The sequence below is a fragment of the Balearica regulorum genome, chromosome 4 (assembly GCF_011004875.1).
Source record: "Balearica regulorum gibbericeps isolate bBalReg1 chromosome 4, bBalReg1.pri, whole genome shotgun sequence".
Taxonomy (NCBI): domain Eukaryota; kingdom Metazoa; phylum Chordata; class Aves; order Gruiformes; family Gruidae; genus Balearica; species Balearica regulorum.
In genome coordinates this window covers 5,941,890-5,956,094 of record NC_046187.1, presented here as the reverse complement: position 1 = coordinate 5,956,094, position 14,205 = coordinate 5,941,890, and the positions used below count along the sequence as shown (strand labels likewise).

The 14,205-nt window shown below is 38.5% G+C and overlaps 1 protein-coding gene across 3 annotated transcripts in view; it reads left to right on the top strand.

The window, feature by feature from the left end:
• The first annotated feature begins 80 nt into the window (after positions 1 to 80).
• PRDM5 (PR/SET domain 5) overlaps positions 81 to 14,205 on the top strand; it is a 79,289-nt gene continuing 65,164 nt past the window's right edge. Inside the window, exons 1-3 of one of the 3 annotated variants that reach the window (XM_075751048.1) lie at positions 81 to 369; positions 5,219 to 5,302; positions 13,465 to 13,587. In XM_075751048.1, coding sequence (XP_075607163.1) covers positions 277 to 369; positions 5,219 to 5,302; positions 13,465 to 13,587 — 300 coding nt within the window. In that variant the 5' untranslated portion in view covers positions 81 to 276. The remainder of the gene's footprint in view (positions 370 to 5,218; positions 5,303 to 13,464; positions 13,588 to 14,205) is intronic. The other 2 variants (XM_075751049.1, XM_075751050.1) reach the window with 2 other exon arrangements.

Below are 14,205 nucleotides of genomic sequence, written 5' to 3'. Positions count from 1 at the left end.
AGCGCGAGCAGCCGGGTCCTGCCCCGCCGGGCGCGCGCGCCCCCTGCAGCCGCCCCGCCCCGTCCCGCCGCGGCCCCGCTGCCCAGTCGCGGCGGGGGCCCCGCTGTCGGCCTGGCTCCTCCCCTCTTCCTCAGGAGCCGGGAAAGCCCCGCAACCAGCCCCTCTTCCTGCCCCCTCCCCCGGTCTCTCCGTTTCTCTCTCTCTCTCTCCCGGTGGGATGGAAGTCCCCGGTAATCCTCCTCCCCGGTAGCAGGCGGCGGCCCGAGTCGGTGCAAAATGTTGGGCATGTACGTGCCGGATAGGTTTGCCCTGAAGTCGTCAAAAGTGCAGGACGGGATGGGGCTCTACACGGCCCGCAGAGTTAAAAAGGTGGGTGATGGCCGAACGAGCGGGGTAACGGCCTGTCCCGGCCCGGCGGGGAGCCGCTGCCACGTATCACAGGAGAGCGGGGCGGCTCCTCCGCCCCTCACCGCCGCCGGCCGGGCTGTCGCGCTCGAACTTCACCTCAGCCTTGCTTTGTCGGCGCTGCCTCCACTTCCGTCCGCCCGGGCTCCCTCTCCTCAGGGGAGGCACCGCCCGCCCACCCCCCCCCCCGGTAAAAGGGAGCCTCCCGGTTCCCGGGGCGCTGCCGCTTGGGGCGGGGAGGGGGCCCGGGGGCCTGCTGGGCCGCCGACTGCTATGCAAGGTGGGCGGAGGGGTTTCACTGTGGGATTTTGTTTTTCCCCGTTTCTTTTAACTTTGTGTTTCTGGCAGTGTTCTGAGGGCAGAGCTCCTCCGGACAGAACTGCCGCCTTGATTATCGCCTGGCTTCAGACCGCGGCGCGCCTCTGAGGTGGAGGTACCCGCCCGTCCGTCGCAGGCTCCTGTCGTCCCTGCTGCTCTTAGAGCTCGGTGCGATGGATGATTTAATTCACCGTTTCGGCATGATAAAGCTGGGCCCGTGAAAGATACGATTTAGCTGAACTGCAGGTCTCTCACACCCCAACCAGGTCATGTCCCTTGACAGCTTGTAACTGAATTGGAAGTCTCTTGGTTACTTGAAATCCCAATTATAACTGTCTAGGTGGCTTGTTTGAACAGATAAAGACATACCTGAAGTTATGAACTCTGCATTAGTGTACACTTCTACATATTTTGTATGTTTTGCTTTGCATTTTTGTCCTGGTTTTGGCTCCGAGTGGGTTGAGAGGGCTGCCTAATTTTTCGGTGTTTTCATCAACAAGGCTTAGACACCATGGAGTAGGGGGTCTCTCATTTTTAAGGTGTCCCTGAGTGTTAATGGGGGACGGAAGGGAAACAACTTCATATCGCATGGCTTAAATTTTTTCCTTTGAAGTTATGAACTTTTGTTTGAAAACTGGGAGTTCACACAGCAGGGAAGGATGTACACTAGTAGCATATATTAATCCTTGAACTCTGAAATGAAGTGAGCTCTAGAGTGAAGCTCATGGAAATCATCATCTACACGTCAATATAAATTCTGAATGTCAGTTCAGAGTCAGCCCCTTCCTTTACACTGTTGTCAGTTGAACCATCAGAGCTGTGTGCTAGGAAAAATAGAGCATTTCCTTGCCTGAATTACTTCACGTTGCTTTTGAACTCTCTTTATACAGGCAAAGTATATGCTGTCAGAGCTCTGCTTGCTCAGCTCTGCCAGTGTGAGCGCATCATACAGGGCATCCTAGCAAAACTGAAATGTTGCAAATGTGACATGTATGTGGAATGCGGAAAGTAAAGATAGAGGTAATTGTAGTAAGATTTATTTGTATTAGGAGTGTCTTGTGACAGTGTTTGTTACAGGCTTGTCCTCTGTTTGGCAGTGAATCCTCTGTGCTGGTAGCACACATGGTTGTGGTATGCAAAGCCCTGATCAAAAGTATGTGTCTGACAGGAAGACTTTGCTTTTTGATAGGCTGAGGAACCAGCTCTTGAGTTGTTCTGTGGGCAGTGGTTGAAACAGGTATTCCTAAAAATGGTTGGAGACCTAAATACTGTGTGTTGCTACAGCTGTTCAGACAAGGGTGGATGTGTAAATAACAGAGATATGTTGGATGTAGCCAGACTGTGTGTTATTCTTTTCTATGGAAGGAAAAATCACATCTCAGGTGCTCTCAACATGTTCTCCTGTCCAGTAAAGAGGCAGCAGTATTACACTTAATGGCTACAATACAGAGTAGCTAATAGCTGTTAAATTAATTCCTTGGAGCTTTGGGAGTGGCAGGAGGTGTGGAATATGACACTTAATTGTGAAGGTCTTATATTCCTGAGTAGCAAATACTGCATCATTTTCTCTCTATTGCTGTCACCCAACTGCAGTTGTACTAACTGAAAGTAAAACACATTTCAGATGATTTATAATCAGAAATTGCACTACCAGCTTTCCAAGTTCTAAGTAATCATGCAGCAGGCCTCTGAAAATTCTACTATTAGCAAAGTTTTTGGTAATAATACATTTTTAATTGCTGTTGTCTGCCATCTGCCTTTGCGCCTTCAGGCTGTGCTTTCAAGCTTTTTTCAGTAATCATAAAAGGTGGAAACTTTTTGTTTTGTTACCTTAACAGAAACTGTGATTCTCTTGTAATTTCATTTCTTGAACAGCTGGCCTTTGGTTACAGCACCAGTATTTTAAGGCCCTTGGTATAATCATCGGGGAGCCACTACATTTCTCAGTGTTTTGCTGCGACTGAAAGATTAGTCACTTGTGCTCTCTTGAAAGCAACTGTTGGAAATAGCTTTTTCAACATTTGAATGATGTGCCTTTCATATAATTTCTGTGGTTGACTTTAGACTGTGTTGTATGCCTCACTTTTATTGATCAGAGAGGAAGCTGAAGTCTTTGTATATTTTTGATCGATATATATTGGCATATGACAGCATATTTATTAACTAATACTAATAAATATATTCCTTATAATAATAAGAAAATGCTCTGAAATGCTAAATGAATAATTAGACTTATCCCCATGGACCTTTGTGTTCCAAGACATCAGGTTTTGCTGTCTCTAATTTCTGCTTTCTCTACACATTTGAGAAGCTATAAAAAGTGCTTAGAAGTCTGAATCACCTACTGTTCATGTTACATTTACTTTACATTTAGAGGTGGACCTCTTGCCTTTTGCTATTGTTTTTAGCTTCTAGAAGGTCTTAAATATATTGCAGTAGAGGTTTATTGGTTTGGAGTAGCTGAGGTAGGAATGATGTATGGTGTTTCTTGTTTTGAGTCAATATGCAGTATTAAGTTGTTGCTGTGCTTCATCCCAGAGGTGATGTGTGCTTCAGTGATGGGTAAAATTAACCCTGTAGGTGCTTTATAAGGTATCTAGGGTTCCTTTGGATTGCAAGGATGAAAGTATTACTGAGGTGAGGGTTGTGGAAACCTCCAAAGTAGTTAAGGAGGAAATTAATCTTTTTATATCCTCTTCAAAAGTGTTATTCTGCCACTAAAGTGAGGATGGGAAACTAATTTTTTTCAGGTTCCTTATTAATTCTATCTTAAAATAATTTCCATTTTAAATTTATGGAGGGTGTGTTTTCTTTTTATAGAACTAATCTAGATTATAGTCCAATAAGCTTCTTTTCATCTTGATAATTGCTGTGAGTAATGAGAGATTCTGCAGATACAGTTATGCCCTCTCTTAGAACTCAGCCATTGTAGTGAGCTGCTTTGCTTGTTGCACCAAAACTACTTGTTGCTTTCTACGTGAATGGGAGAAGCTAGTTCAGCCTGGCAGGAAGTGTCTGCTCCAGAAGGGGCCTACCTTATCTGTATTGAGCTAGGTAGGACCATACATTTCCAGAGCAGATTTCCTCTGCCACCATCTTGACTCTTCTTCCTCCTTAATCTAAGCAAATTGCCTCCCATGTAATATCTGCATGGCCCCTATTAGACAGCAGTATGTTTGCAGGGGTGGCACCCAGCATAAGGTGAGAACATTGATGGCTGCTCACAGAACTGCATTGACCTATTTTCACCTTCATTGCTGATGAAGGAAATTTCAGTTTGAGTATTAAATCCCAGGATTTGTAAATTTGGCAGGGCTGGAACCCTGACCTCATTTATTTAGTAAAATGATGAAGGGTGGTATGGAGATCAGTGAGAAGTAAAGAAGATTAAGCCCCATAGTGCCAGTTTTTGTTATCACTGCCCATATTTGTAGCTTGGTTACTGCTCTGGGCTTCAGTTGTTTTCTGCTGTTCTTGTATTTTTACTTTCTGCTTTGCACTTCTTTCTAATGAAATCTTCATTGTGCACATTTTAAAATACAGCTCCTCAATTCTGTTGTCTTGTCATGCAATGCCAATTTTCTTTTCCTTTGTTTATTACCTCTTCAGGTTTAATTTGAAACACCAGGATTTTTTTATTTGGTTGGTTGTTTCTAGGAGGAATGATCCTGGAAGTTTTCCGTTCTACTTCTTACTCTGCACTCTACCTGTAGACAGTCTGTAAAAACTAAGAGGGAGAACATGTAGCAGACTGTTTCTGGGATCATGGAATGTGCCTAGGGGAAGGGACATGTGGACAAGATAGATACTTTTATTTGCCAAAATACTGTTAGTTTGAAAGAAACACCAAAGTTGCTTTTCATTATACCCAAAACTTTTAAAAGAACATATCAATGGATTCTTTCACAGCATGTGTTAGACTAGCAGGTGGTATAACATTTTAATTTTGTTTATGAAGACTTGAATTAATTCATACACACTTGCATGCTCCCAATATTTTTAAATGAATCTCTCTGTATGTTTAAAACCTCAGTTATTCAATGTTTTGACTTGTGGCACTTCAAAAAGTAGTGTTGCAAATAATCTTGCAAATAAATCTAATGTAAACTTTGTGCTTGCCAAATACTTTACATTTTGGTTGGATGTCTATTGCAAGGTGCTTCCTGAAAATCTTATAAGAAATATAAGACATTTGACTTGTAAATTTCAGCCTTATTGCAAATAAAGAAAAATGGTGTTTCCCAAAGAGGAAATAAGCATGTAAAGGTGTAAAGCATGGTTTTGAGAGATTCTCTAAGCTATGAAAAGAATGGGAATGAGCTTGAAGTTCAACCTGCGAGGATGTGCACCTTCCTGGCTTATAGTAGGATGACAAGGAAAACTGTCCTTTTCCATTTGAAGCTAAAAATGATACCTCTGCTGGAGTTTGGTAATTCACTTGCCTTTTTAATTTTTTTTCCCCACTGATTCTTTTTCTTTATTAATTATTCCTTAGGGTGAAAAATTTGGCCCCTTTGCAGGGGAGAAGCGAATGCCGCAGGAACTGGATGAGGACACAGACTGCAGGCTCATGTGGGAAGTGAGTAGTCTAGAGTGACATCATCACATCAAGCAAAAAATGTACTCAAAACAGTAACAAATCCTCCCCCTCCAGCTTAAAGATACTGTAGTAACATTTTGTAGTTATTGATGCTTTTAAAATATGCTTTTTGGGCAGCAGGGGATTGACTTCTTTAAAAAGTTAAATAGCAAATGATAGATTTTTATCTTTCAAGTTGATGTATTTCACACTTCATTGATTAGAAACTAACAACATTGTGGAAAAATTACTGAAAAATGTGAAAATAAAAATTTAAAGTAATTTGAATATGGGAAGATGATTGTACGTTACTGAGTGATTTATGCTGATCAACAGGTGTCGGCTCATAGCTTCCTCCAACTGTAATATAAAACATTTCCTGCTGTGACACTTGTGCTGGAATTTGAAAAATTATATGATAAATGAAGTTTTTAAATTTTAGCAACTTTGTAATGCAATGTGTACTTGTGAGATCTTTAGCAAAATAAAACCCGGGTGCTGTGGGCAGATGAAGGCATAATGAGTTTTAGGGCTCTTTTAAACTTTTTTATACATACTAGGCAGCAACAGTAGTTTATACACTAGATCTTGTAATTAGGTCTTTAAGCCTTCGTAGTTCCTGTCACAGCTGTGTTTGCCTGTAGCAAAAATCTGAGTTTACCAGTTGAGGAGATTACACTAACTGAAAAATACTTGCAGTAACAACATTTCCAACTTGTTATAAACACTTGCTTTTCAGTGCTTCTGTCTTTGTAATCGTTCTTTTCTGCTGTAGTTCTTTGAGCAGAATTCCTTTCCTTTTTTTTTTTCCTTTTTCCCCCAGCCAAGCAATTTTTAACGCATGCATATTTAGTCTTGTTTTACACTGAGAAGGGGACTAATTTCCTACTTTTTCACCTTTCCATGGTTAGAGGTGGTAGGATGGCTGTTACTTTTATGTTGTGTGGCACTGTACAAAAAAAGCTTGTTTGACATCCGGCTTAAAGCACTATTTGTGCATTTATTACAAAATAAATGTTTGTTTGAAAAAACCTCTAGCATTAGCATCGCTTAGCGGCTTATAAAGAGAGCGTAGTGTTGATATGGTCTTAGCAGAGCTATAAATATATTCTTCACACTGGAACAACGAGTGAGAGAATGCTAAAAGCCCATCTCATTAAACCCAAACTCAATGTAAATACAGTGAGTGGCAAAATATTCCTAGATGAGTGTTAACTCAAGTTTCTGAATCCCTGTGCCTTTGTTTTCCCTCTTCCCCTTTCCTTTTTTTCTTTCTTTTTTAATCTGTGGGTGTGCCCAAAATATCCTTTCCCAGAGAGGAGCTGTGGACAATTCGTTCCCCTCTCTCCTTTGGTTACGTACTTGGAGCGGAGCAACTGGTTTCATCTTCTTTGTTCTCAGCTGAAAACAAAACAACACAATGTCCTTTTATTACAAATGTTTGCTGAATACGCTACATGTTCATGTGTCCTGGCTCACTTGCCTTTTCATGATGTTTCTGCAGGTTATTTTAAATCAATAAAACACTTGTGGTAGAACAAGGTTTTAGAGGGGATGGTGGGTGGATTATAGCAATGAGAAGGTCTTTAAGTTTGTTGGCAAGCCATATGATTTTCCAGATGCCTCATTGCTGATGATTACATGAGATTTATCTGTTTCTGTAAAATGGAAAATAAAAGGCAAATACATGTATTTACTGATGACACTAATATGACCCCATCAACAGCAAATCAGAAGATGATTTTTTTATGAGCTGTTGTGAAACCATTTCATAATATCTTATTGTAACCTAGTTTTGAGAGCCTTGAAAAGATTCCTGCATACCAAATTTTATGACTTCCTGAATGTTTGAACCAAAGTTGTTCATGTTTACTGAAGTTGATCTGAACGTGAGCTTTATAATATAATTTAAATCATGCTGAGAGTAGTCTTAAGTTGAAAATAGAGACCAGGAATGCAGAAAGAAAGAAGTTGAACAGTCCAAGTAGATTGTTATTCCAGATACTGTGGGAGGCAGTCACAGCAACTAGCCAGGTTTGTGTGTAGTCAACTGTAACAAAGATATTCAAAATAATTAATATGAAGACACACTAAAGCCTGACCTCACAGTCTGATGGCAGTCAAAAAAATGCGTTTTCAGTGAGAACACTTTTAGAAAGAAGGCTAAGTAGTGGAGGCTTTTTATTAAGTCAAGTAAAATTGAACATGAGTGCAACATTTCTTTTCTTGCTATGAGATGCCTGGGATCTGAGCTTCAATTTTATGGAATAGTGTTCTGTGAGGAAGTTTACCACATGCATTTCTAGTTGTGTAGAGTTGTGATCTGTGATGTGGTCTGTTTTGATCAAGCTACTTCTTTTTCTCCGAGACCAGCATTGTGAGATGGCATCTTTAAGGTGTCACATTGAGACAGAGTTATACACATTATGTTTTCTTTTGGTCTTTGGGAAAACATGGAAGCCAAAATAATTTATTTGGTCCAGTGATTTTGTTAAATAAAGTTCTGAGGATGTTGTGTTTAAATTAAATACAGCAGAATGCTATTAGTCGGTGTGTAACTTGCACGGTTTTGAAGAAATCAAAGGTTTACATCTGCTCATTCAACAGATTCCAGAAGATTGGGGTTGGGGGAAGCATCCTTGATCTTGCAGTTATCTTTGTAAAGAGCTATATGCGGAACGGTTTATTTACAAGTGATGTGAAACAAAAACCCCAAACCTGTGGTAACCGTATAGTTAGGAGTAATAATAAAAGCCAAAAAAATGTCCAAATGGCTTTGTGTTTTTGTGCTAGTTAAGTATGCAGCTAGTTGCTAGTGATGAATTGAGAGTTTTGTTCTTAGCATCCCACTAACACCTTGATTAAATATTGCTTGGTTGGTCTGTATTAGTATACTTGGCATAGCAATTTTAAATTACTTGTATTTGCTGGAAGAGCAAGTGCTTTAAGGCAAGAACAGCATAATCTTTAGGTATTGAAGTTCACAGAAGCTTTTGCCTCTGGAAGCTCAGATGTCCCTTTGCAAAGGCAAGATATCTGTTCAGTTTATTTTCTTTATTGTCCCTAACCAAGAGAGTGGCATTCGTTTCACTACTATTGGATTGTGGCAAGCGTATAGTTCTGGTGATGACTTTGGCAAATGTTAAAACAGGGAGGGCTGGAAAGACTTAGTCCTTCTTCAAATACTCTGACATACTATGAAGAAATGTTGGTCAGGATTGGATGGCACATAATACGCTGTGTAATGTTGAATGTTATGTGTTTTAGGTTTGGTTTCTGTCTATCTGCCAAGGTTATGTTTTCTTCATAGTTATATTAAAACAGAGAAGAACAGAAACATGCTGGAAATCAGTCTTTTAATGGCAGCTAATGTTCGTGTTTGTTTATATGAGAAGATGAAATGAACTTATGTTTCTACTACTTAAATCTCACCATTTTTTCAGTGACAATTGTTTTCAGTTAAATAAGCCTGCCTGAAAACTAGTGAAGGCAATAGAAAATCTGCTATTGGCTACAACAACCTTTAGATCAGAGTTTTAATGTTTAGGATTGAGGTATGAGAAGTCAAGTGCTTAAAGCTAATGGTGGTGTGTTCCGTTTTGGGGTTTTTTCTTCTTTTTTCTTTGATATCTTGCCTGTAAAATGTGGTTCTGGCATAGGAAGGCTTTTACATTAAAGGCATTAAGTCGAATTATGTCCTCAGTTTCATGATAAAATAAATCTTAATTTCAAGAATTCTGTGTTTGCTCAAGATGAATGTAATATTAGAAATCTAGTTCTTAGCAATGTAGTCTTTATTTTTTCTGTATGAAGACTACCTTCCCAGTCATTACTCCTCAGATATATTTACATTTAAAATTATTTGCTTTTAATGTTTTTGTTTGAATCTTGTTTAATTTTCAGAAATGTTTTTTTCTCATTTCTTAGAGAAATGCATCTGGATGCATTTTTATGCAAGTTGCATTTAAAATAAATTTTTCCGCACATAACAGTCAGACATTGATGCCGTATCTCAGTTGCAAGTTTTCATCCTAGATTTTTAATATTGTTAAATTAATCCCCACTGGGATAGGTAAGTGTCTGAGTGACTGAGAACGTTAGCCTCACATCTTCACCTACATGATTTATTTAAGATATTAGAAAGTATGTGTTGATAGGTTGAGGTGCTAGTATTCTACTCTGAACGTGTTACAGAAGATCAAACACAACTTGTTTAAGGAGATTTGGGTATTCTTCTGGTGACCGTGAAGTTCAACCCTTGTTGTGAAAGCTCTGCAAAATGTTAGCAGAAGCCTAGGAATGAGCTTTCTGAACCGTTCTGTCTCTGACAAGGTCAAATAACATGCAGCAGCAGGAGCTTCATTAGTATGAAAAACTGTTGTTCTATATTTTGGCTGAAGAAAAACATGCTATGTCCCAGTACTTAGTAATCAAATCAACAGTTGCTGCCTCAGGTTTCTTTTGCAAGTTTTGTCTTAATACTTTCTACAGCAATGTTAAAATACAAGTTTCTACTCTGCAGTGAGCTCTGTAACAGAGGTCTGAAACTCAGGATGCAGAAGTATTGCATCTAGTTTTTTTAATATGATCAATACTAAAAATCATGTTTTCAGCTATTCAAAAAATTACAGTGCAGAAAACAATACTCTTCTTTACATGACTGTTTGAATGAACATAGTTTTTTAGATTTATAAATGTTTAGAAAATGGTTTCCAGAAAGCAGACGGTGTGTTTACTGCCTTCAGCACAGATAACCATCTGCTTATTTTCAGTGAAGTTTGTTTTTTCTTCTTTTGCCAGGTGTGCATGGTAGAGCATTTGCAATTGCACTCATGAGCATTTTGAAGTAGCATACATGACAACTTCAAATGTATTTTGAAAATCTGGAGATAATTTCATTGCAGCATAAAAGGCTAGCAGATGGAGTAGTGCATGTTGTTGATGGGCGTTACGAGCAGCTTAGACACTATTTAGGCCTGTGTAGGGTTTCATATGGTAGCTTACGCAATGAGTAGGGGCGCATTTTTTTAATGCATACTTGTCTAGTTACACGGTGTGTGTTGAAGTGGCATAATTCAATGATGTCCTGATTGATCTCGAGGTAAAACCCCCTGTTTTGTAACAGTGAATGTCAGGTATTTCATCGTACTGTGAGGACATTTGACTAAATTAGTTGTGACACCTTTTGTGTTGATTCTCAAGATAATTCTTAGACACCTCAATCTGAGGTGCTCTTACTGTCTGGTGCATTTTTTTTTGGATATGTGCATGCTTTTTAGGTGTTTGATTGTAGTGAGCGACCCAGGTGTAAGCATTTTAGGTTGTATTTGTTGATACATCTTGTAATTAAACTGATTCTCTTGTTTGGTGATCATACCACAAAGCAGAAGGATGACTAAGGACTTCAGTGGACTGTTAATTGGAGGGAGCACCCTTTGGGACATATTCCAAACTTCATTTTGATTCATTAGTAAATCAATATGGGTGATATTTAGATACACTTATTTTAAACTGGAAATGTAGATCCTAGCTGTTTATTTCATTTAACTACCATAATCAGCATGTACTGGCTTTGAGTTTGAGAAATATATTTGCAAAGCAAGAACTGTTCATTTATTTTAAATATTGATTAAGTTTGGGGTTCACTGCCATGTTACTCAGAGATTGGTTGTTCATTTAGGAAACTCACCTATCCATGTGACAAGTGAGGAATGGAGTGGTAAATGTCACCAGTCTAGTCTGTGTTAAGTACAGTGTTTTGACTGGGTTTTTTTGACTTTTCTTCCTCCCATCTGTGTATTTGATGCAGCATTATTTCTTTACGAGGTGAAACAAAGCAATAGAAAATATAGCATGTCTTTAAGGGATTTATCATATTCTTTTATCAATAGTTTCCTTATGTGTTAAGTCTCTCCTTTGTGTTTGGTATCTCTTTATGGATTGGCAGAGACTGAGAAAGCATAACAGAGATGATCATGTATCATTGAAATGAATATAAGTTATTCTTATATAATTTAAGGATCAAGCAAATGAAGAAGAATGCATGAAAAGGTAGATGGTGTAACATATGGTTTTTATAATAGGATTTTGATTGCTTCTCTTTCCAACACAAGATCTGATGGAAACCTTAATAGGACCTACATGGTAGGCTTCTATAACCCATACTTTGGTAGCTAGATCACAAAGCCATTAGCGTGACTTTAATCACTTGAGGATGCCAGTCTTCAGTGTTAACCATTTTTACTCAAAGTGAAGTTCTTTTTACCTATTACCTATTTAGAACTGGATGATTATTACCATATAATCAGTGCAGCACTTCTTCTTGGCAGGTGGCTTTTCAGGAGGTGAATACACCATTAGCGTGTATTTTTTGTGTAAATTTGGAGCTTGCTTTTATGGTTTGATTGCTCTCATTCTGCCCATGTTCCTAATGAAAACAAAGGTTCACATAATAAGCAGGCATTAATTCCCAAGGTGATGGTCACAGAATGGCTGAGGTTGGACGGCACCTCTGGAGGTCACCTGGTCCTACTCTCCTGCTCAGGCAGGGTTACCTAGTGCCAGCTGCCCATGACAGCTTTTGAGTATCTACATCTTTGAGGATGGAAACTACACAACCTGTCTGGGAATCCCATTGCAGTGCTTAGTGTTAGATAATATTGTTTCCAGGTGCATTTAAATATGTGGGTTTTAAACTGCTTACTGTGGTTAATCTGTGTTTGAAAGTAAAACAGTTTTTAAAGTTTGAAATATTGGCACTTTTTAATGATGTGTCCTTCTTAAGGTATGATGTTTTCCTTTGGAAGAACAGTAATAAATTTTGAAGACTTTTGTTTGTTTGCAGAACTACAGTAGGTTTTTTTCTGTTTTGTTTTAGTCAGAGAACAACATGCTGCCACCAGCTATTATTGTAATGGAATAGTTTTTTCTTTCTAATGATATCCTAAATGTTTAGGTAACTTAAGCAGTCATACTGAAGAAATATGATATTGCATCTATTAGAAACAAATATAGCAAGAATGTGAGCAATTTAAATACAAAGTCATGAAGACAATTAATTTTGATCTTACATAGCTGAAATCCTTAGCTCTTAGGAAATACTTGCTCTGGATACTTCTTGTTGACAGATGAAAAAGAAAATATGTTCATTATATAAATAAATCACATGGAATAATAGTGTGGCTGTATGACCTTTTTGCATGGCGCTCTATCTATTGTAGGAGTGGAAATTCAAGTGATCTGTTATTTAAACAAAGTATTTTTTATATGGCAGTGGCATCTGTATTTTTTCACTTGTACGTCTTTGTGTTTCGAGGGGGAAGAATTACTTGATGTCCATGTAATTCTTACAAGTTTCTGTTTCTATTATTTTCATTTTTTCAGCGTAAGCTGGAATTTTGTCACAATCATAGAAATTCTGTGGATCTGTAATGATAGGCAAAAGCTCCTGATACAGAGATGATGTATCTTGTGTGCACGATGCTTTGTTTTTAAGTGGCTTCTTCACTTTGTTGACAAAATCTGAACATGTTTGTTTCTTCTACGAAATAATTTACAGTGCTTCACCTACATAGTATACTAATTTGTTTACTGAAATAATCTCCTATTCTGATAGAATTTCAGCCAAGCATAGTTTAAGACTGACTGCTTTTCATTGAGGCTACATATTTAAATTTCCTTTAGAGAGGCATACGTAAAAGATGTTCAAGTGAACTGTAAAATAGGATATATGGAATGAAGAAATGCAATTATATTGGTCCTTGATCTGAAGATAGATGTCCATCGAAGGGCAAGATGGATTTTGCCCTTGCTAAAGGAAAAAAAAAAACCCAAATCCACAACCAAACTCAAGAAATCAAACCTATAGAAGACGTGAAAGGGAAATGAGGAACATGGTTTTCAATAAGGGTTTTATAATTTTCTGGGATATTTAAGATTGGTGCAGGGCAGGAAGAGTTAACAATAATGAAAGCATATATACTGGATTTGGAATTTGAATGAAGGAGGAAAGATATTTGGTGATAAAGAAGCAAAAGGAGGATTTAGTGATGGAGTAGGGGGATGGGAATAGAGACAGAACTGATAGTTAAGGTTGGGAGTTGATTGAGCAACCGTTAAGATTAATTTTGCTTAATTTTTTTGTTTTTGTTTGTTTGTTTCAGGTTCGTGGGAGTAAAGGTGAGGTCCTTTATATCCTGGATGCAAGCAATCCACGCCATTCTAATTGGCTGCGTTTTGTCCATGAGGCTCCATCACAGGAACAGAAGAACCTGGCAGCCATTCAGGTAGATTTGGTGGATTCCTACCATTTGCTTCCTGTTATTGATATACTAATTCGATCTCCTCCTTGGTCTTCATCTCTTGCAGTAAAATTGCAAGATCTGACAAAAGTAGCAAACTGCTTTCCTTTTCCTAACTTTCTTTTTAGAAGTGAACACTTGTGCGTAAATATAATACTATAAATAAGATTGATGGGATGAAAGACCAAAGAGGTCCTTAGTTAGAATCTGATGTTCTTTCAAAGGTCTGCATTAATCCACTGTGATGGAATTCCACTGAATCATTTACATGAACTACTTCTCCTGGCTTTAGGTAAAGCGAACAGTTTACAAAAAAACCCTGCCAAAACTAATTTCCAGAGTAGTTAACCTACTACTATAACAAGTTTAATTTTCTCACTACAGCCTTATTCAGTCAAGTTAAGATTTTGCCTGAATTAACTTGTTTTCTTGTTACTGTGGAAATTAAAAAGATAACTAGGTAACTATGTACTTGGCTGAATCAGGACTAATGATTTAGAGGCTTAGTTGCATTGCATGCTGAACTCAGGTATGGGCTTAGGTGTGCATGAAAGCAGAATAGTGCATTTGCTTTATCATTTAAAATTTAATATTAAAGTGTGA